Source organism: Aricia agestis, chromosome 6 (genome assembly GCF_905147365.1).
Source record: "Aricia agestis chromosome 6, ilAriAges1.1, whole genome shotgun sequence".
In the NCBI taxonomy this organism is placed as follows: domain Eukaryota; kingdom Metazoa; phylum Arthropoda; class Insecta; order Lepidoptera; family Lycaenidae; genus Aricia; species Aricia agestis.
Genome location: NC_056411.1, coordinates 8,755,371 through 8,780,508, shown reverse-complemented (window position 1 = coordinate 8,780,508; position 25,138 = coordinate 8,755,371). Strand labels below are relative to the sequence as shown.

At 37.5% G+C, this 25,138-nt stretch overlaps 1 protein-coding gene across 5 annotated transcripts in view; it reads right to left on the bottom strand.

The window, feature by feature from the left end:
* LOC121728363 (myotubularin-related protein 4) overlaps positions 1-25,138 on the bottom strand; it is a 58,955-nt gene that overhangs the window by 17,021 nt on the left and 16,796 nt on the right. For 2 of the 5 annotated variants that reach the window (XM_042116523.1, XM_042116525.1), the window contains exons 1-3: positions 23,916-24,090; positions 15,821-16,130; positions 969-1,142 (exon numbers count right to left, since the gene is read on the bottom strand). In XM_042116523.1, the coding sequence (XP_041972457.1) occupies positions 969-1,142; positions 15,821-15,967 (321 nt within the window). In that variant the 5' untranslated portion in view covers positions 15,968-16,130; positions 23,916-24,090. Of the gene's footprint in view, positions 1-968; positions 1,143-15,820; positions 16,131-23,915; positions 24,091-25,138 lie in introns of those variants that run through there. The other 3 variants (XM_042116524.1, XM_042116526.1, XM_042116528.1) reach the window with 3 other exon arrangements.

Genomic DNA, 25,138 nt, shown 5'->3' with positions numbered 1-25,138 from the left:
TTGTATAACTGTACTCTATTTACCTCAAAGTTTTATCAAGCTGTTGCTTTAGTTTCGAATTAGGCGTGTCATAGAAATTAGTGATTTTGGTCAAATTTATCACTAAGATCTCTTAGGGGGATATTAGATTATCATATATATCGGATCCGAGATCATTGAGTCAATGATATTGGATAATGTAATATAGACATATGATTCATTTCTTCCTTGATCATAGATTTTTGACATTTGCTGAGAGATTGGATCCAATACGGTCATAGAAATAGGTGTTGCCAGTTATTTAATATAAAAAAGAGTTTTTAATTCCTTGTTCGTTAATATGTTTCAAATAATGTAATGTAATTTTTTTTCTAATTATATACTTGGATAATCTTGCTGAAATAACAAAAAACAAGCCATATTAAAAATGACGATGTCTTTTGACAAATCGAATTCTCTGAGATCTAGTAACCCTGAGGTTAATATATATGAGCAATACCTATCAGCGTTAGCGCTCTCCATTGGCTATTGAAACCACATATGACGTACAATATCAATAGGATCAATGAAATATGATAATGTAATATGCAGATATGATTAAATGATCATATATATTGGATCCTATACATATTTGATCATATAAATGATCCAATATAAATGATAATGTAATACCCCCCTTATAAACAATATACTTTGTCATTGATTGAAATCAACGTCTGCCGTTAAGACGCCGGAGCGTGTCAACAGCAGCCGACAGCAGTCGTTGCCGCGATATGCAGTTAAGGGTTTGTTAAGTAAAAGGTTCTCCGGATGCCCATTCTGCGAGCTCTGTAAGAGCTCTAAGCGCCTATAAAACTGAGTGCTTTATGCTCGCTTAGCTTTATTTCTCCTCTTTCAATGTTAGAGCTAGACAGAAAGGTCCGTAGTATGTATAAAAAATGATGCTTTAATGTGGCGAAACTATGGTTCAGTATGTCCGGTAATTTTACCTGTATGAACTCCCCGCAGATGGGCGTGAATCCCGGCTCTATGGCGGGCTCGTCGTAGTGCGCCCGCAGGCGGGGGTACAGGTCTGCAGCGCGCACGCGGTGCGGCGGCGGCTCCGGCTGAGGGGGAGAGCGGTATCGCTCGCGCTCGCTCATCTCGCTCTCCGATGATACCTGCTGAACAAAAGATAGAGTACTTTAGTATGAGCTGCTAATTAAAATGTGTATGTTTGTTTTGGCCAAGAAGCTAACGTTGTTTTATTAATTTGCAGTTTGCACCAATAATGGAGAAAATACACCATGTTCTTCTCTGTATTAGTAGTACTGGGACATGAAGTCCCAGGGGCAGACTTCAGTCTTTAGCCCCCATGCTTATAAAAACACAGCGGATAACCACTCTCAGTATATATATGTATTATCTATGATAACCACACGTTAAGGTCTGCAGCCTTTGTCATGTGACTTTTCTATGGAACAGTCAAATACAAGACTTGTATAGTAATTATTCTCCGTGTAGAAGTTATTAATTTTATCAGCAAGGAACTTACACAAAACAGACACTTTGACATTTATACAAAATCTATAGATTCTCTTGTTTTTTTAAGAAACACCATTAGATACATTAAACTTATAACGTGATAGTAATAGAACACTGTATAAACATACAAGATATTCCTCAATGTTTTGTAAATATGTTTGTATGTGCATTTGAACTTTGACTTGGTAGAGACAATTGCATTAGGCACAGCGAAGTGTCCTATTTGAGATAGCTCTCCCACACGTTTAACAAAGGGTCAATAAATTATATCCAGCCTTTTGTACTTAATTCAATTGTCAATTGCTTGTGCATGGAACTTTCCTACACAAACTAGTTCCTGGCAATTACATACTATAATTTTATAGTGCATTGTAACTAGAATTAGTTTTGTATAGTATGCGTGGAACATTTGTTTACGGAAGTTCTGAAGAACTTTAGTAATGATGCATCGTCATCGTCAAAAAATATATTACAACTAGCTGTTGCCCGCGACTTCGTCCGCGTGGACTTTAGTTTATAGCGCGCGGTGTCAACAAAATGTGTGTCAAATTTAAAAACTTTTTAAAACCCTGGTAAGTGGTACCCCTCTTAGGGCCGCGCTACACCGGAATGGCAGCGCTGAAAGTGCTCGCCTCGCCGCTGCCATTCCGGTGTAGCGCGGCCCTTAATTAATCAAAATACCCAAAAACAGCTGTGCAGTGTGCACATAATCTATACTAATATTATAAATGCGAAAGTATCTCTGTCTGTCTGTCTGTCTGTCTGTCTGTCTGTCTATCTGTCAGTCTCGCTTTCACGCCAAACGCCAAAAGTATCTCTGTCTGTCTGTCAGTCTCGCTTTCACGCCAAACGCCAAAACTACCGAACCGATTGTAATGAAATTTTGTATACAGATAGTCTAAAGCCTGAGAAAGGACATAGGCTACTTTTTTACTGGAAAAAAGGGTTGTAAGGGGGTGAAAATGCGTAAATTTGTTCAAATTAAGTTAGTTCCAACAATTCATAATAGATGGCGCCGTGCGTCTTCTACATCGCGCTGACGCTTGCTCAAAAGTCTTTCTATAAGACGTGGTATCATCTTACATTTAAGTTTCGATTTTTTTCGATTGTTATATCTATTCTACGGTATTAAATAACTCAGTACTTTATCTGTGCAGTAACGTAACCTTAAATCTATCAACTATAAATAGTTTATGGGTAAAGTTGTGTAATTGGAGGGCTAAATAAGCTTTAAAATTTGGCATAAAATATAAAGTTTAATATAAAAAATGAAATACTTATTGTGTGCACACTGCACAGCTGTATTGATTTAAGGGGTACCAGGGTTTTTTTTATAAAAGCTTTTGACACCAATTTTGTTGACATCGCGCGCTATAAACTGAAGTCCACGCGGACGAAGTCGCGGGCAACAGCTAGTATTATACATAAAATATGTTTAAGATTTTTGAAATTTTATTTTAATACACATCCAAGACCCAGGAACATTGAAAACTTTTTGTTCCGCCTGCGGGACTCGAACCCAGGACCCCCGGGATGAGCGCTGGCCACGCGCAATGCAAATTCATTTTCATCGATATTTTCATGGAAATAAGATATTTTCCCACATCAAAATGTAGCCTATGTCCTTTCTCAGACTCTAGAATAACTGTGTACAAAATTTCATTGCAATCGGTTCAGTAGTTTTGGCGTGAAAGCAAGACAGGCAGACAGACAGAGATACTTTCGCATTTATAATATTAGTATGGATTACAGTACAATGTTTATTCCACTGACTCTTTACGTACTTATCACATTTGAGATAGAGAAACAAAAAATGGTTGATAATAGAGAAACATGTGACATGGGTAAAATCTAAAAAAACAATATGACTTTAAAGTTTAAACCTTGGGAGGCTTAGCCGCGTATAAAGATATGTCGAGATTTTTCGCAGGAATTCCAACGAGTATTATACGTGCATCGTAAGGGCATTTGTGTGCGTATGGCCACGAATGTGTATTATTTATGTCGTGCATGTGTGCAGTTTTTACTCGTTTGCAGATGCACAACCTGCATAACTCGGTTCAGCGTATTCGCCGTACAAACAGGGCTATTTATAGCTGTTATCATATAACTTACTGTGAAACAAGTACCGGAGGTCGTCTCAAGGTTAGCAAATGTGTCTAACCAGTAACCACATTTCAACTCTCAATCTATGCGTCGATAGTCGATACTTATCTATCATCTCGAAGATTTTATCTCAGTAGATGGATATTGCTCTGTTCTTTTATTATACATAAGTACTAGCTGTCCCGGCAAACGTTATTTTGCCATATATATTTTTTTTGGGATGAAAAATAGATGTTGGCCGATTCTCAGACCTACTTAATATGCTCACAAAATTTCATGAGAATCGGTCAAGCAGTTTCGGAGGAGTATGGCAACGAAAACTGTGACACGAGAATTTTATATATTAGATTTTGTTTTATTACATTGTATCGAATTCTCACAATACCTATTGGTAATAATTTCATACCGACACGTAATACGATATCATTGTTTTGTGAACCGAATGTGGGGCAAAAAATTGTTTACATTGTATAAAGTTACGTCCAAGTTACGTCTGACATAAAACGTAGTGATTATATTCTCTTTGGTCTGACAGGCAAGTTAGCCAGAAATGTTAAATCAAATTGACATTATTCTCTTCTTTATGGACTAACTACACTTAAATATAACATAGAGATTAGAGCTGCATTCATATGTAACCTTATATATACAGGGTGTAACAAAACTAAATGATAATACTTTAGGGTGCGTATGTGTTCCTTATATAGAGTTCACTGTGAAAGTAGCAGCGCTGATAGAGCAAAATTTTTTTGTGATTTGTATGGGCAAGCGCCCAGCGCAGCGTCGCAACTCGCAACTCACACGAGTTTTCCCATACAAGAGTGAAAAATAATTTGGTCTTTGAGCTACTTTCACAGTGAACTCTCTACAAGGAACACATAATATACAGTACACCCTAAAGTATTATCACTTAGTTTTGTTACACCTTGTTTAACATTACTCCTAAAGAAATTGCTTTATTTTGGGTTTTCTTACCATCAGCACAATAGACATAACTACCAGTAGTTCGACTGCAAAGAAACGGACAGGTTTCAATATCTGTCAAATTCGTCGGGTTTCACTAGGATTATGAACGGAATGTTCCTCGCGCTGGCTGATATAATTTATTTTTAAATATTTGAAATAAAGATTTCAAAATTGGATTCTGACAATTTTAATTGCATGTGCCAAAACACAAACAACAATACGACCAAAGAGGAACACGTCCAGCGAATATGTCATAGTTTTAAATTCGTAGGTAACAAGTTAACAACCCTAGCGACGATTTTCGTCATAATACGTCAAATTTAAAAATTTCAACATCAGTTCTAGGTCGGCATACTCTATAATTCTGTCTACTCTGCCATCAGGCTTTATCATTATTTTAGCAACATATCATTAGCTACACCTACTTTATCTCACTCTTATCAGTCACCGATAAGGCTTTATATAGTATCGCGATAAAGTTTTGGCTGAATTGTTTCACTGCGCATTGATTTGTACATGATGTTGATTTTATGAGTCATTAAAGTGGTTTATAAGGCCCTATCGGTGCCGGAAGCTAAAATGTGAAGATGTTGAATAAGATGACGAAAATCGTGGCCTTGTTATGCCTACATACATTTGAGCAGAACATTTGAATTGTTCTTAGATAAAAGTGGCATACATTTAACATAATAAGACTGCATTTCCACCAGAGAAGTGTTGCGAGGAATGTGTTTTTGAGAACCAATAGAGTCGCTTAATTGACGTGAGCTTGCCAGTTGCCATGACATCGCTCAGCGCGGCGACGATGCTATTGGATCTTAAAAACCTTAAAGTATTAATAAACAGTACTACTGTTATTAATACTCTAAGTTAAAAACACATTCCTCGCAAGACATCTCTGGGTTTCTGGTGGAAACGCAGCCTAAGCGACCATTTTTAGGGTTCCGTAACCAAACGGTAAAAATGGGATCCTATTACTAAGACTGACTGTCTCCAGGCTGTATGTCAAGAACGGCTATAGCTAGACTTTTTAGAATTATATTTGTACTTTAATAATTGATAATAAAATTAAAATTAAATAAATATTTAAGGGGGGCTCACATACAAAAATCACATTTTTTGTTTGCTCTACAACGGTACGGAACCCTTGGTGCGCGAGTCCCACTCGCACTTGGCCGATTTATTTTAAAATATAACATACGCTCTGCGCTCAAAAATTCTGCTTGCTTCAAATTTTAATGTTGCAAAAATTTATTAGGATTTAGGTTACATTATGTATTTAAAAGAACTATTAATTGTATCACACGCTTTATAAAGTAAATGTAGCTCAGTGTTCATCTAATCGTCTGTCTGCCCAAATCAATTGTTTTGATATGTATGAAGTTTTGTATACTCCAACTGTAGTCTGTTGTACAAGAAGTAACAATAATCTTGTACTACAGACTACAGTATACAAAACTTCATACATATCAAAACAAACAATTGATTTGAGCAGACAGACGATTAGATTTACTATAACCATGTCATGGTAGCCAATAACGATATTATCTCCGATCTCCCGCGGTATAATCAGCTAAACAGTCGCTACTCTATGTGACTCACTACTCACTTCTTAAATTCAGAGTTTATTTACCTCTGAGTATCTAAGATTGATTCTAATGTCGTTAGCATAAAGGTTATTTATAACCGCTCCGAACGAAGTGTACTATATATTTAGTATAGTCACTACTCAAAAATACGTTCGGAGTTAATTTACCTCCGAGTGATTCTTATGTCGTTAGCATAAAGGTTACAACTCTAACGGCGTGTACTATAGACCTAGTTGGGCGCATCGAAACCGCTCCGTCGCCACTCGCCACTCGTCGCTTGTACACATGGTCACAGAATATATGACATGGTGGGACGCATCACGCAAGGTCAACGCTCGACTGAGACAAAGTCTTTGTGAATTTCTGATGAGCTTTCGTAGTCATTAACATTTGGACGGGTAATAAAATACATTTTTGGATAGCCGTTGATGAGTAAAAGTTTTGAGGTACGGAAGCTTTGGTAAACAAAGGAAATTATGCAAAAGTACTTTAAAATGAAACATAACTCTTTTACAATGTTTTTGTAATACATGTTTTGTTTCAGCGGTGAATATAATTATGCTTAATGAAACATAATTTGTATGCAACAAACTTTTTTAAAAATGTTTTATAGAGTTTGTCGCAAAAAAATTAATTAGCTTAGAAATGTAGAGTCAATTAAGATGGCGATGCAGAGAAAAGAAAAGTTGTAACACCACGTAGACTGCAATTGTTTGATATGTTATCTACTTTAATGCCAGCATAGCCAGGCAACACATATATTAATTCAGTTAATTGGCGTAACATTCCACAGCTGTGACGTCATTGTATGGCGCCTTATAACAAAATATATTATACAGCCGTTATGGAGACCAATAACTTGGGCCCATCGAAATACTGCCCTATACGTAAAACGAACTCGCATACATTTGATCGCAAAAAGCTCTAGTTAGTATAGTTACTATCATCAACACGTCGCGTCGCTATAACGTAAATTGTATAACCGACTTAGGTATGACAACCACCAAAAAGTACGCCTTGTTTACTTAGTTATGACAACCACCTAAAAGTACCTTGTTGTGCATTTAGTGGAACCATTTAAGACTATTCCGCTTCCATAGTATGGTATTTCGATACTTGTCCCACAGTGACTGCCCTCTGGTTAGATAGCGGCCTAACTCATCTAAGGCGTAAATAGCTTTACACGGTACACCACGCCTGTTACCTTTTAAGTCCATTACCTCAAGGCTACAAACTAGTCACATACTTCGCCCGCTGTAATTAGATTTTAATACAACTCGTACTTAATACGTTGAATCATTTTAAATACCTCGACGTAAATATACCAATATAAACACAATATACAAAAACTTCCTTCCTTTTTTCAATTATTTTTATAACTGTCACTAGTTGTCCCGCGCGGCTTCGCCCGCGTAAATTAGGAATTTTACGGAAACCGTACATTTTCCCATAAAAAATAGCTCTTATGTCCCTACTCCCTTCACTTGGTTTACTCTATATCTGTGCCAAATATTGCCATAAAAATTGCTCCAGTAGTTCGTAATTTCTAATATTTCCCCCGTTTTTCCAACATTTTCCTGAGTTTTTTCGGTCGTATTATTCTTAGCGTGATAATATTATATAGCCTATAGTCTTACTCGATAAATAAGCTATCTAACACTGAAATAAGTTTTTAAATCGGACCAGTAGTTCCTGAAATTAGCGCGTTTAAGCAAACATACTCTCAAGCAATATTAAGTATAGATTTTTTTCAATTATCGCTTGACAAACTCGAGTCTCGATCTAAAAGACTATGAAAAATACCAATAACAGGGTCATTATAGGCTCATAAGTCATAAGTCATAACCATGGGACGATGTATTCTAAGTATAAAATGGTAGTGATGATGATGATGAATGTAATTTGCATAGTAGCATATGCTTTCCGTTCTTAAAACAACGCCGAAACTCCCAAACTTGTATCTATAAAGAATCAGGAGTTCTCTCAGCACCTTCCGAACCACGGTATACCAGGTATACCTCGGTGCAAAATCTTACTTGTTGGTAGCATATGCTTAGAATACTTCTCACGAAACCGAAGTCACCACATGTTTCCATATAAATTTTGAGGAGTTCCCTCGATTACTTATGCATCCTTCATCAGATCACCACTTTTGTGAATATAATACCAAATTGGGATGATACCCTATATACCAAAAGAAAAATTTTGAAAATCGGTTAACAAACGGCGGAGTAATCGTTGAACATAAGAAAACGAACATAACACCTCCCCCATTTTGAAAGTCGGTTAAAATTGTAGCCTATGTGTTATTCTGATGTATAAGCTATATTATTGTAAAGTTTCATTAAAATCCGTTCAGTAGTTTTTGCGTGAAAGAGTAACAAACATCCATACATCCACACATCCATACATCCAAACAAACTTTCGCCTTTATAATATTAGTAGGATGTGAATTACACATGAGGCAGAATGCAAATTGAGTACCAAATTATTTCGCACATAACATCTGTGAACTAAATCATTTATATGGTACTCTTATGGTATGGTATGGTTTCTTAAAGATTTAATGATTATTATTTATTAACGTTCGCGATTCACTTTCACTTTTGTTGAGTTTCAGAACGCGATATTAGGTCCTCCAACGCGCACGCGAATTTGAACTTTATGCAGCGGTAATAAATTACAAATTGACTCTCCATTTTATTTAGAAAACGTTTGTATGGGAAATAGAAAAATGCTATTTTGAGGATTTTCCCGGCAATTATTCGAATTTTTCTCACCTTTTAAACCTTCCCTAGACCTCCACGAATAATTCAAGACCAAGATAAGATAAATCCGTTCAGCCGTTCTCGAGTTTTAGCGAGACTAACGAACAGCAATTGATTTTTATATATATAGATTGGTAGTTGTTAACTTGTTACTCTACATTCTGCAATGTGTCTGCGGTCTTCCTTTAACAATCTAGCTTTGTAAACATTAAGGAGTTTTTGAACACCGAATCTTTTGTTGTTTTTTTACACAAATTTTCGACACCATGAATAAGTCAGTATGCGGGCTCAAATTATAAAACTTGGGAAAAAAACTCTATCAATCAATGATCATCACTCACCCTATGACCTATCATACAACATGCGCTGCAAAATAAATGCAAATAATATTATTATGTTAATTTCTCATCTTGAGACGTGGGCATGGTGAATTACAGGACAAAGCACGAGCGCGATTCCGTCAGCCATAAATATATAATCCGGCAGAGTCATTTCTGAGGGTAAGCCGTATGTCTCTGTCATAAAGGCTTTATCAGAGAGAAAATAATTTTGAACGGTAGTGTGGGAGGACGAGAGTTCAAGCGCGGGCAGGCCGTTGAACGTTACCATAACCAGAGACTATAACCGAAACCACACCACGGGCTATAATTATACGCAAGTTATACCGAACTCGAGGAATATTTTCAACGACTCCAACTTTATTTAACTCTACGTTAAATAAAGGAGCTAGTATCCTTACTCGCAGTCGCATACTTGCCAGTTCAATGTTTACAAAGACTCTACCTTTTTTTTTTTAATTTATGTGAAATTTAAAAAATAACTAGTGCTCTGAAATATTATAATGATTTGTAACAAATTACAAAGGTATGTTACTGCTAAGTACCCGCATACTTGCACACTACGCCAGTAAAATATTTACAAAGTTGCATAAGCTGCCAACTTTGTATACATTGTAGCGATTGTAGCTCAGTAATCAGTTAGCGATTTATTGTTCAATAAAAATACACAATGCGTCTGTAGTAGTTCGTGTTGAACGACAAACTCCTTGAATGGGTTCATTCAACCCAATCTGCATTTGGTAAAACTGATCCCGGCCTGTGTAGTCGACTGTTAAATCGATACGCCATGAATATCGATAAAACTTGTACTGATTCATTATTATTCGTATAATTCGGTTATATAAAACGTTTGTTCTACCAAATATTACTAAATATTTACTACGTAACGGTTATAATATCGCTATTCTTATCTTCCATTTTCCCACTTCCATAAACAAACTGTTTTTCTGCGGTGCGAGTCAACATCAATATGGAAATATCTATCATGCGGTCAGCGAGTGACGGCCTCAGGCGTTTCGTCAGTCACCGACCACCGTGTGTGGACAGAACGTACTTGCAAGGACGTTCCCCGTTCCACCGCGTGACGATACGTTGCCTAATCACGGAACTGAGAGAGGCGAGCCCCCACTCTTTGCGCGAGTACGTAACCATGGCTCATGCCTCATGGTTTCACAGTCGTTACGAAATAAAAAAAACGCCACAACAATTACTGTAAGCGCCGCAATTACCAAAGGTCGTTTATAGGCAAAAAGCAGGAAGGTTGTTCGGACAAATTGCGATAATTTGTTTAAACATTGTGTTGTGCAAGGTACATTTGACACGTTTTGAAGCTTCGTAATGATTATATCGTAACTACCTGGAGTGTGCAGGTAGTTGAGATCGGTAGCAAGTAAAACGACAGGTGGTTATATCACAAAGTTACAAAAAATAAAAATGCTACTAGTTTAATATGTCATCTAAATAATGTAGAAAAGAAATACGTATATCAATACTTCCATACTAATATTATAAATGCGAGAGTGTGTCTGTCTGTCTGTCTGTTACCTCTTCACGCCCAAACCGCTGAACCTATTTTGCTGAAATTTGGCATGGAGATAGTTTGAGCCCCGGGAAAGGACATAGGATACTTTTCGTCGCGGAAAAATGTACGGTTTCCGCGCGATAAACGAGATTTGGCGCAACGGAGTTGCGGTCGTCATCTAATCAGCTTTATATTATGAGCGTACCAGTTTTATAAGGCGGAAGCAAGTTCCACCTTGAGGAGGCTGTTTTGAGTATTTTCTTGTAAATGGAACGCAAATTAAATCTGTGTGACTAATGGGTCCTTTCAAAGATATTAACGTCTTCTCGGAACTTTTACGCCTTTGTACTCCTTTAGCTTTTTACGATATAAAAATAACGTTAACGTTATTTACAATTATTTTAAACCAGTAATTGCAAATTTAAGTTTTATACGTATTAATTTAAGTTTATACGTGGGAGAGCCATGGTTCGGCACGAATGGGCCGGCTCGACTGGATAAATACCACGTTCTCACAGAAAACCGGCGTGAAACAGCGCTTGCGCTGTGTTTCGCCGAGTGAGTGAGTTTACCGGAGGCCCAATCCCCTACCCTATTCCCTTTCCTACCCTCCCCTATTCCCTTCCCTTCCCTACCCTCCCCTATTACCCTATTCCCTCTTAAAAGGCCGGCAACGCACATGCAGCTCTTCTGATGCTGCGAGTGTCCATGGGCGACGGAAGTTGCTTTCCATCAGGTGACCCGTTTGCTCGTTTGCCCCCTTATTTCATAAAAAAAAAATAGTTTTATAATATTTTATTGTTACTTCGTACGGAAGTTTAAGCTTAACCTTTCGCTAAGATAATACGTAATAAACATTTTGGAAACCAGTATGTCACGTATCCAGTTTGGACTTTGGAATAGGTGACCTTATTAAAATATCGAGACTAATGTTATAAATATTGTAATTATGTTTGATAATAAGGAAAAGCATAATAAAACAAACCAGAGAACAGAATTAAGATTACAACGTTTTAAGAGGAAACGCTGACACTGTTTTTCCATACAAACGTATTCCCCATTTTCATTTTCCCTGGACAATGCGTCTAGACAAATGATTTTTAATACAATATTGGGATTTTGTATGCGCAAAAATCTAGCTCCGCTAAGCCGTTTCCACCAGAGCTGAGCTGACCGAAGGGAAGTAAATGAAGCGATTCTATTGGTTCTTTACAAACACATCACTCGCTACGCTTCTTTGCACATCTCTGGTGGAAAAGCAGCCCGATGCTGCGTTTCCACCAGAGATGTGCGGTGGAAATGTGTCGTGCGAGGATGTCTAGCTGTGCTGTGAAAATGTGTAGGTGTTTCCACCAAAGCTGTGCGATGAAACTGTGCCTACGAAGATGTGTAGAGGAGCTGTAAAAATGAGCTGGTACAGTACACGGAAGCCTAGCAACACATCCATCTCAATTCTCAAAACACATTTCTCGCAAGTCGCAACACATCTCTCGCACACATTCCTCGCTTGTTTTGTATGCGCAAAAATCTAGCTCCGCTAAGCCGTTTCCATCAGAGCTGAGCTGACCGAGGCGAAGTAAATGAAGCGATTCTATTGGTTCTTTACAAAAACATACCTCGCTACGCATCCTCGCACATCTCTGGTGAAAACACAAGTTGGAACTATAATATTTTTTGTAGCCTTTAATTTTTAAAAGTTGCCATTCTATCATCGATAGACATAATAATTGGAAAATTGACTGGATCTTTAAAATCAAATGCAACAGCCATTATATGGCCTGCTGTGAAAATAAGCAAAAAAATAAGTATGGCAAACCAACACTGGTTAATCAAGTTTGTTTAATTCTAATTATTATGAGTACTATGACGCAATAAAACAAGTTATTTTCATACAAAATACAAATTATTACATAATATACATTATTAAACAATACTCCTTTATTAGTAAAACAGAATTTTAGACATCTATTAAATCACTATTTATTATTTAAGCATTGTATAAAATCAGAACGATCGACGCGACGAAATCATTGAATTTATATTAGCTACTAGTAAGGACAACCTTTTTAAAAACCATTCTCACAAGCCACAGTATGTAGAAATCAAAGATGTTTGACATTCCACAGAAGAAACACGGATGCGAGCCTCAATTTCACTTAAGCGGACAACCTTTAATGAAGTAAGGGTTCCGTATTTTTGTAATGGTTTCGAGACCGTCAATACAGAGGTTGTACTTTGACTCTACTATTTTATGCGGCATCGTTGCTCGTTCGATCGAGTCCCTTTCGTTCTAAAGATTTACATAAAGCCAAATTTTTTAACTTATTTTCTTCAGGACAACTGTAGGAATCTCGTCTCCCCCTGCCGGTCATTTGCTTCCCACTGCCAGATACCCCTAAAGTGTTAGATTTTAAGTTGGTCTAGAAGCGGGAAGCAAACTTTATTTTAAGTGTCCGTAAGACGATATCTCCTAAAGTAACCGTGACCGAAACTTCATAGTTGCTAGTCGCTCTTACTTCTATAGGGTTCATACACAGAGTTCGCTTGTCTAGCGTTTTTACTATTTTTGCTGAGCCTTATGGATCGAACAAGGAACAAAGCTGCATTAATGTTGCACAGTAGGAGAATCAAGGGACTGACGTTATAATTATACTGTATACATGCGCGGGTTCAAACTTTATGTGTATTGTGTATTTATGGGCTGTGCAATTGAATGGACAGAGATCAATGTAACTACAGATAGGGCCGAACGCTTCAAACTGCTGATATATTGGTTAGTCATCAATTTGTTGAACATTGTACACAGCAATAGGGTTGAAGCCGTAACGTGTGAGAAAATTTAAAACAAAAGATCTATATATGTACACACAAAACTCACAAATTACAGAATAAAGATTCTAATGGCTGGTTTATATTATTCCAATCTAGCGCTGGATTACAATTGAATAATGTATACCGGCCATAATATCTTATGACACCATGGAGTCTATTTGTAGAAATTGTTGGAATTACAATATTACAATCCTAATGTATTCTTGTCACTAGATGGCAGATACGCAAATCTATAAACTGACCTATAATGCTTTAAGAAGCATTAGGAAATAAGATTCCTCGTCTTGCTTTACTTTCTGTGACCTCGCTCAAATCGCGCAAGTACTAAGTCCTTTACCCTCATCAATTCGATCTCTCCGACAAATATATGAACGGAGTACGGACGTATTGCCAAGTGTAATGATTCAATTGTTTTGAGCGACTCCTCGCAGGAAACGTTCGTCGGCCAAAAGTGATAGTGAAATCACTAACGAGTAGTACCCAATATACTATAGTATTAGTTGTATGATGAGTGATGACTGTTTACTATATTTTGTACGTTGCGTTCATTGAGTACAAGCAACATCCATATTTTAAAATGCAAAAGTTTATCTGTCTGTCTATAACCACTTCACGCCCAAACCGCTGAACCGATACTGAAATGATACTTTTTAATCCCGGAAAAATGTACGGATTCGCGCGATAAATGAATTTTGGCGCAACGGAGTTGCGAGCGACGTCTAGTAAAGAATACATACTATTACGTATTGTTAGTACCTCGATCGTGGCAAAACCAGACACAATGCTATTCAATTGTTATCGCGGTCGCCGGTGACCACATTAACCACTTTTTAAGTCGGTTAAAAATAAAGAAAATTGTCGCGTCGCGTAGCGCTCTGAATACGAAGAAGTTACGTTCGTGAACTGTTTCCCAAAAAGGAAAAATTTCACTATTCGTTCTTATGTCATCATAACTAAATATACCTCTTTCGAATAATACATTTTTGTTCAATTTCCAAACTTTTTTTACAAGAGTTCTTTTTAATAGCGTCGTTGATTGGTCAACTAGAACATGGATCACTTAATAGTAACTCTTCTCCATGATTGTATGGGTAAGCACGACCATCGACATTCCACAATCCACAGCCACACGTTTCACACGGTTATCTGTTATTCAAATGAGCATTTAAACTTAATCGATGATGTTTTCATATACATAACAAGGTTTTTGCATGGAAAATTTCATCCATGGATAACTTAAATAAATAACCTGTTATTTGACAAACACAATATTATCATTAATAGTTTTATATTTTGTTTGATTAGAAATAACTTTACTTAAATTAGCTTAGCACCTGCTTCCACAGTTTTTTTTAATTGTGCTTAGTTAACTTTTGCGTTTTATGGTTTAGTACCTTTTATAATATTGCAAATTGTGTTCTATGCCATATTTTGATTGACACTTCTGTTGCAGGCGTAGGCTGTGGACATAGCTAATAGCTATGTCCACACTGTGCACTTTCATCTTCAATTTTCGTCATCAACTTTCATATTGGCGCATTCAATAATTGAATGCGTCAAGGAACGCAACGCCAATATTGTCATTTTTGAAGTTTTGGATACGGTCAGAGGGCATGCGTCGCGGGCATGCCTCACGTTCGCTGTTGACTGCGCTGTAACGCATGCCCTTGACGAACAGAAAAAGGCACAGTCTGGACAAAGCTAATGATCACTGAAGTATTAGAACATAGAAGTCTCTTCTATGGGAGAATCTCTATCATTTACAAAAAAATAAATATGCATCAAATTCTCCAAATTCGTAGCACGGTCTACGGGGCGCAGCCAGTTCGTAGTCGGTAGAAAAGTCATAATAATTATTGAAGACGTGAGTGGAATTCATTTTTTCCCTTGTACTTAATTGGAAAAACCCTTGTAACTTATCTACTTCACGATCTGGATAATATATCTAGCTACACATAAAATGTTTCAAATCATTTTTCCGGCCCTAAAAAGCACCCAAAAAAGTTGCCGTTTTTTGCATAAATTGAGGCTCCATTTATGCAAAAAAACTGCAACTTTTTTTGTTAGTTATCGTGTTAGTCCGTCTATCCGCTACCGTACTCTCGCCTTCAATTACGATTTCAATAGAATATTCTTCCGTGGTCATGGTACGCCTGGTACACCACCAAAATGAACTGAAGAGCACTGTAGGGTTACCTGTTTGTACTCTGGCGAGGGCGACCTCTGGGGGTACTTGGAGGCGAGTCGTGCGCCGGCGCCGCAGCCCTGCGCGGCGGGCGGCTCATCGTCCGGGTAGTAAAGGTGCACGAAATCCTCCGTGTCCAGGAACGTATTGATCAACATAATCACTCAGTCTACAGCGAATCAGACTTTCAGCACTAACACTAGATCACTAAGGAAGCCGGCGGCGGCCCATCGTACAACTAAGCCAATAAATTACTGAAGATAAATACATACTGTCTATATACAAAATATCACATTCGAACCGTGCCCGAGACTTGCAATACTGGAATTAGAAATGGGTTTGATTGGCGTTGCGTATGGTGTTGGGGTTTGGGGTGATATCAAACTCAATAACGCCTCTACACGTTAGCCATGATGGACCAATACAAGCATTTATAATCATGTAGAGTATCTCTATCATTATCAATGGTCGACGGCGATATGCAAGCTACAGACAGCTTCGCAAACATATTTCCCTCAGGGTCCAACGTCCGTTAGACATAACAAATGCCTACAATTGTTATTCAAGTTTAGGTGATGTTTTGATTTACGTCTCGTTTCGTTTCAATAACAATGAATAATTTATTTAACACATAAAGTTGAATGCCCTAGTGCTTGCTCACTTGGTAGTCGAAGCTAACTCGCGATAAGTTTTAAGTCGCTGAATAATTTACCACCTCCCAACTTAGTTCTTGCAAAATAAATGATTCTGAATAACATTACCTTTCTGAATTTCGACTACGTTTTCTTACGTATTTAATTCTATATGTACTACAGAGCTTTATGTTTAGTGTTGTGGCCTGTTTCGCAACCTTCTGTGTTATACTTAATATAATGGAAATAACGAGGAACAGAATTTCACACAAATTTTGTCATTATATTTGAAGTTATTTGCCTCGACTCACTGTTTAAACTTAAGAGCATATTCGGTTGTTGTCTCTTTCTTATTCATATCGAGCGATAGAGAACATCCAAATATGAAACAAGCCATCTGAGACGTACATTGAGAAACAAGCCTTAATTGTAATACGAACAATATCTCTCGCAATCCTTATTGGTATTTCCTCCGGCGACTAAACTCCTACATACCACCCACTTTCAGTGCGCTCTACATAATTTTTCAAAGTATCGTCAGCATATAATTATATACAGATAAGTTTTACTTTGTCTTGATAAAGGACTACCACTGTGTATACTGTATACATTCTTAATATAACTAATTATAAGTGTTGTTTAATTACATTTATGATCAATAAGCGAGTATTATCCTCCTAGTCCTTTGCTACGGCTCAATGAATACATCCCGAACAAAAAATTAAGATTAACAATGACGTCTTATAACGACTGCCTGGGGAAGCCCCTCTAATCACCAAGGTCGGCCTCGGGCAACCGTCTTTTGGCATGCTACGATTACTGGTTAAATATAAACGTTCTCAAAAAACATGTTTATTTTCAAGCGTTATAGAGGTGGACAGAATGTAGAGTAGGCAACATATGGCCGTATGACGTAAAAGTATTGTAATTGGGGTACGGATATGTACGTTATATTTACAGCTGTACAGTGTACTTTAAATACGGCCGACTCACGCTTCCACAGCGGACGCGCGCCGCTCTACAATTTATCATACGACGGCACACAAAAATGCGGTCACCGTCATACCCCGTCCGCACCCGCGAGGTGATGACTCTACGCGATATCTAGTGATATAATAAACCGGCGAGTGACTTGAGGCGATACGTACAATTAAATGGGAGTTTCAACTCGACTGCAAGTTCAAAATATATATTTTTCGCATGATGCTACGACTAGTTCATATTGAAATGTTGAAAACGTTTTATTAAGCGTCTGTAAATTACACCACCAATGAAAAGGAAGCAAATATCTAACCTCTCACGTTACGACCCTCGTCTCTATTATAGAAAATTAATATAGTAAAAGTTGGAGTGTTGTATGTCCTACGGTCCGACCGCAGCCATTCACCGGGCTCGTGTTACGTAGCTAGTAGGATAAACTTACACGGTATCATTGCACGAAATGCACACTAGAGTCCACGACACGAAGAACTATTTCAAATTAATTATCTTCGTCCACATACTGCAGTGGACCAACGTTTCCGTAACGAACACAAAAACTCTACATGTAGTTTCAGATTGAGTCTGTATTTACACTGACCTAGATAACGCTAGATTACTTTATAGGTTGAAATGACTATTATGTTTAGTCTGCAAGCTCTACTTTTACCTCATGAATGATACGTTGTTCAAACCATAATGATGGGTTAGATTGCCGGGAAACGTAAACTTGCGTCTTGCGTCTCCCTGAGACGCAAAACATCTTGGCTGAGGAATATCCGAGAATGGACAGGGATAGTCTGTTGAAGAACTTTTCAGACTCGCTTAGTACAAGGAAATGTTTCGGAGCTTGACTGCCAACCTGCAGTGATTGGAGAGGCACTAGTAGAAGAAGAATATTTGATACGTAGGTTTGTCTTCACAAGTTCGTAGACTTGTAAGTTGTAACATTATCAATATCAAACGAAAGACTCTACTATTTTTAAATCAATAAAGTAAGATTGGTAGGTTTTATCGCCCGGCGGCTAGCACTAATCCGCTTATTGCCTATCCGAAGCCAATTCAGGCAACACGGCGGACTAAAATGTTTATGGCGATAACACAAATATGTGGACTCTACAGTATAGAGTATGATTGTCATATTTATTCTCCATAACTGGCTCATTGTAATGAATGTGGCTTACCGTAAAGGCCCTGCAGGCTGCAGTACTAACAGCCAGTAGAAACGGCACAAGGCTACAGCACTTCCGCATAGAAAGCAAAATGTCCTTGTTGCCGGTTATCAGACTTAAGTATGATTAAAACTGAATAGGCGCGAGATAACACGTTAGATCCAGAACATATAGAGGAAATAAATACTTTAAGGTTAAATATTATGATCTCTTACACAATATATAAATGAACTGTTACAAATATTTTTGTAAAACATTTTGTTCTCTACATAACATTATAATTGCTAAATTATTGAATTTTACAAGCTCTAAGTATTTTGTCAGCGTAAGCGTATAGAGAAAACGATAAATTCATTCTATTTCATTTCAATGAATACAATTTTAGTTGTTCGTTCGCTTAAGGTAAAATGTAGAGGCCGTTTACTAGAAAATAATAATTTTATTTATTTATTCAATATCATTGTACCTTGAATCGAAGAAACAATGCTTGTAGTTTATTTGTCAATGGCGTCAGGAATAATAAACGTTCATCCGATCTTTTATGCATTTAACGGATGGTTTTGATGGAAATCCCAATTTTACATTTACTTAATGATAGCTAAAGAAATACCGACATACTTACATAATATTAGAAATAAGTACCGAGATCTTTATATTTTTGTCAGTCGAAGACTGAAGGTTTAAAACAATTTTTTTAAACCTTCACAAAATAACTCTACAATCTATATGTAACAATAAGTCTGAGTGCAGCCTAGTCTTTGAAATATCAAATATGTAATAATAACAAAAATGATAGTGTCATCCTACCGGTGGGGCTTTACCCAATTATCCCTAATTAGTAATTACAATAGTTAACTGAGTATCATTCGCATATTGCAATTTTCTCTTGCAAGCGCATCTGTGTGCGTGTTTTTCGAGCCAATGGCGCATCGCCGCGTCGCTCACAAACGTCAATGAACAAGTCATGTGAGTACTCGCGGGCGCCATGGTCGGCCATGACCTTCGTGTGTGCACGAACATGTAAACAACTCTACCTGTCCATATCGCTAATTAATTTCAAAATGGCCGCCATCCTTTCAATCAGCTTTGCTTATGTATTAAGTGTGAGCGTGAGATGGCAGTTGGCACGACTGCGGTATACTTTACAAGGTAAAACGTCCGCAAGTGTGCATATTTATTTTATTTATACATATATCCCTTACTACCTCCGATTGGAGTTGGAGAAATAATTTCAAAATCTATATACTGATGTAGAATAACTCTGAATGGTTGTAAATAACATTAATCACCATTATAATAAATTTATCACAAACGACGAATAAGCTACAAGTTGAAATTAAAATGAACACCTTAAATTCTCATATGAAAAACCGAGTAATTAAACATTAATCGAAAACACAAATGATTATATAAACGTTAACCGAGCAAGCATACATTACCTACCTTACGCTATGCACATAGCGCATTAGACACACCGAGTTCCAAGCACAAGGCCAGGTACGTGACTGATATGAGTATACATGTACTTGTAAATGCACTTTTTATTGATTCTTTATCTGATTCACATTCTAACATTATACCTATTTACACGTTAAATAATGACATTATAGATTGACTCGGAAGTCGGAGACAAAGAAAATCGAATTTAGAATCATTTGGCACAATATTTGGGAAGTACAGACGCGTGCAAAAAGATTATTCTATGAACTTGGAACGAAAGAAATGGGTGTAAAATATTATTCAGAAGATTATGGAACTTATCAAACTATTTGGAGAATATTAATCATGCATCATTGGGTGCAACAGGATATTAGGCATAATCTATGAACTGGTTTTATTTATACATAATATAACATGTTTGATGCTATGTTGTCAGTATTCTGGGTTGTGTATTATATTGTGATAAGTATTAAGACTAGTAGGTATATCAGTAGCTCGATGCGGTGATGTGACCTATTAACTTAAACGCGATAAAACGACCAACGAAGGTACACCTTATCAGCAGTTTAATAAACAAAACAAACTCATATCAGCGCGCTAAAATATGATAATGTAATCAACACACACATTTCACATACAAAACAATCTATAAATACCTAATGCTTTTAAATGTGTCATAATATCCATTAGATATTCTTAATCGATTTATAATAAAGTAATGTATAAGTAATATCGAAAGAAGATAATAATATTATGATAGTTTCGAATTTCGATCTCTATTCGATAACTGCAGCTGTTGCACCTGCTCAGCGTTTAAATCTCGAATTCCTTGTGAATAAGTAGAGGCTATTCTATAATCTATGCCCATTATCGACTGTCGAAAAAATTGAGAAACGTAAGGAAGATATCAGATAGTCACAACGCTTTACCAGAGTAGACAGAATTAAGGCTTTACTCTATATTTTTTGATAAACCAGACAAAATCAAATATTATTCAAGACTCTCCGTTTTATATTGTCTACTAGATGCATTTACATGACCCAGCCACGTGGGACATGACCGTTTGCCGCTAACGATTTTCTACGTTCTCAGCTGTGAGTTTTGGGACATGCGCAATGGAAAAATTGCCCACGTGGATAGCGTACTAATTATGTTCGAAGAATAATGCAAAAGCCGGTCAAGTGAGAGCTGAACTTTGGAAGATAGTAGATTGAATGGCCCCTGAAGTGACGCATCGTTGCAATTTTGCCAGAAGCACCATTCCGGGCATGGCAACATCATTTTTGCACGACATTTTTATTTTCGAGCTTTTTGGTTCTTTTTTATTTGCATGACATATTTTTCTACACGTATCTATTTCATTACCAACCATCCAACCTCCCATTTTCTTCTAATTCGACGCAAACTAAACACGCCAATTGCCATGCTCGTATGTAATTATAGAATATCCATCAGTTAAATTCCAGACTAAACATCGGATATTACCATGAGGCGACCCGATAACTGTGAACGGTATCAAGTGGGCGTAGACCAAGCTGTGAGTTGTAACGCCGCATAATTTTCACCCAACCGTAATATTAAAGGAAATCCGAGAAATTAACAACATACTGCTAAATAGCATAATTATTCGTAAAGCTTGTCTAAGTAGTCCATGAAATTCCTAGGGCACTCTTGCTAGATACAATATCGAACATGTTTAACGAAACATTGAACTAATAAGTTATTACTAGTAAATACGAATTTAAAATACATGTATTTTGAAATGAGATATTTAATATGTGAATTTTCAAAGCTTCCTCGTCCAATTAATTCATTGTTACGTTCTTATCAGAGACAATAAATCCTAATGAGCTTATTAATGATTGCAAATGTAAGATTAATTGCATAATATTTGCAAAATTCGTCCAAAGCTCCAACCGCAATTCGCTCTGCATTGGTATATTTTCGTCCTTTTGCAAGTGCGAACAGTTCGCCTGTAGCGAAACACGTTTGAAAGTTACCACAATACCGTGGCTGGATATCTATGAAACGATAACTATTTAGGTTGGGTGATAATATTTTACGGTTTTAATTCTTCGCTCTTATCAGTATCTCCAAACATTATCGCCATATGGTTTAAGATATAATTTGTCGTTATCAACATTAACAGTTTTATTTTCAACAAAAAATAGGATAAATTATTAAGGTACACGTAAGAAAAGAGCGCTACCAAAGATTATGAAGAATCCATAAGGTCCGTGATAGGACTTCGTAACACCCATTGTACCTGAAATTCTTGACATGCGCATTTGAATGGGAGAGGGCCACGTGGCGCGTTCCCGTTGCATAACCTCCGCTCTCTAATGCGGCACTACACAATACACTGTGGAGTACATTACTGCCGTGCAGAACTCGCGCTGTCAGAGTCACAGTACTCATGCTGTCGGGGCAGTAATGCGGCTAGACATCCTGCGGATGCACTGGTAAAAAAATCAATGATACCCAGGTCAAATACGTTAGCGCTTAGAAGTAGTGCCTAAAATGAATTTATTAAGGGTAGCGTGAGTAGACGCGATCTAGGTTAAGGCTAATTAGGGCGCCATACTTACTGTTCCATATTTTTAGATTTTTTTATCACTGCTTTAGGGTTTATATATTTTAATGACACCGCTGATATGGAAATTAATATTAGTAGGGCAATTGTTTTTTCAAATGAAAAATATTAAATGACTATAATCCTTAAATACAAAGTTTCTACTATACTAGCTATATCGATATGAAATATATTATTCAGTAAACGAGTTTCAGCTTTCACTTGCTCTAGAATACCTATAAGTCCCATTTTGGACATATCCGTTGACTTAGCTAATAGAATGTCGGCGATTTCCAGCCGCAAAAATTTTAAATTACTAATTTACTTATATTGCCTTTACACATTTTCTCTTGTGCAAATAAACATTTAATGACTAGTTACTACACTGCTGCACTGTAAGCTATAGACTGAAGCAGGTGTGAAAATTTCGCCAGAAAGGTTGGAAAAGTACATTTCAAACGGGTGATCAGCGGGGCTAAAATGGTCACAGTTAGCAATTCCTTTCAATCAATTCAGCAAATGAATTGTCAAAACTGTCAAACTGACAAATGTAAAATTACTAACATGAATTGCAAGACTTGCATTTTGCGATTTTTAAAAAATGAATCATATTATGACTCTCCAAAGCGACCATTTTAGCCCCGCTGCTTATAACCAGATTGATGTCTTATTGATATAATGGTGATGTGATTTGTGGTGAATTTATTGATTCGAGTTTGGTTGCATATTTGACTACCGCTGTCGTAATCCTAAAAATATTAAGTGTTTGTTAACGTGACCTCGAGAGGTCAGAGGGCATTGGTATGAACAAAGCAACATTTTCGCTTTGTAACTACTGTGTACTTTGTACCTATAAAGCCAGCGAAGTCACATTATTTAGAAAATTTATTGTAAACGTTTCCCATTAGAGGAGCAATGTTTTACTACTCCTATAACTGTAGTCGTGTATTTAGCACCTGATGTGTGTGGGAAAATATTTTATTATTGTGTACAGTCAGCACGCGAGTAGTATGCGTTCGTATGACGTACAATGCCAAGAATTCTAAATACTACGAGCCTCGGCCCTCGAGGTAGTGCCGAGTACGTGAGCCCGCCATAGTGTATTACGTGGACGCCACGACTGCAGTACTCGGCGGGACTCTACCGACATCACCAAACTTGAATAACTTCACGGGCAGCATCCTCAAACTGCACATCGCATAGAGGAAATCGTCCTATTCGACGTATTTATATCCGCCAACACCATATTGTAACGCCATGTGCCTCACACGTCGGCGGCGCGCACACTCGCCCATACTGTAGCGGGGCTTACCAAACGAGATTCCGGTAAAACTTTACAATATAATCCATTTATATTTGTCGGACACTTCGCAAAACCATAAATACGAGAACTGAATATTGATAAGAGCGCGGATGTGGTGTATATCCATATTCTGTGGGAGCGATAGCGGTGTCGCATGGAGTATGCGACGGACGCGCGCGGCAGCTGCGAGGCAACTGGAGGTGTGACGGGGTAGGGGGCTTCGCGGCGCGGGGCGCTCGCGGGCGGCCGGGGGGCCTGAGCCGGCGACTCTTTGGAGTCTAGACGCTGAAGGTTGTTCATCGCGAATTTTTGCAACGTAAGCGCTAGGCGCGTGCGTACCGATTAATTCCGTCGGCCATTTTTATAGCGGAGCCCCCCCCTCAATACGTCTATTAATAATGCAATCAATTAACTTTAAGATTCTTCTAATACTCTACAATACGTAATCGCGAGTTGTAAACAAACTCTTGTTCCATTTGCTTCTTTGTTATGGTGCTGCCTACACCATTGTGACGTAATTGATGAGCTTTATTCGATGCTCATTCATAAAACACGACTTTATTGACTAATGTACACGCTGTAAAAGGTTACTTAAATACTCGATCAAAATAATAAGCTTTTAATTAGCCATTTTCCATAGAACTTGGCACTAATTTACCTAGTCTCCATTCTTTTTACGGCGAAGTCCTTAGATAAGCATAGTGTTTGTATTGAACTTGGCTCTTCTTTTTTACATTTATGTTTTTGGTGGGATTACTTTTTGTAAAGAAAATTTTCCTAGCCAGTGAGACCTAAATCCTCCCAGTTCAAACTTAAATATTCGACTGTATTCGCTCGCCTAACCTTAAGATGCTGTGAAGCAGACAGACAGACAAACAGATAGACGGACGGACGGAGGAACGGACGGACGGACGGACAGACAGACAGACAGATGCCACTCGCAATTCTTTGTCTATTCCCGGGACACAAACGATATCTCCACAGTACAGCAACACAGTACAGTACACAAGCATTTTGGGCGTGAAGAGGTAACAGATAGACATCTCTATTAATTTCATACGGTTTCTTCACTTAACTTCAAATAAGTTATACAACTAACGTGATTTTTATTTTGGCCTTTTTTGCTTATTATCAATAATGGCAGCAGGTAGGCACTTGAAATATTCACAAAATCTTTGATCATAATTTTATTTTACTTTCATAATTTATAATAGATAAAAGTAAAATAAAAG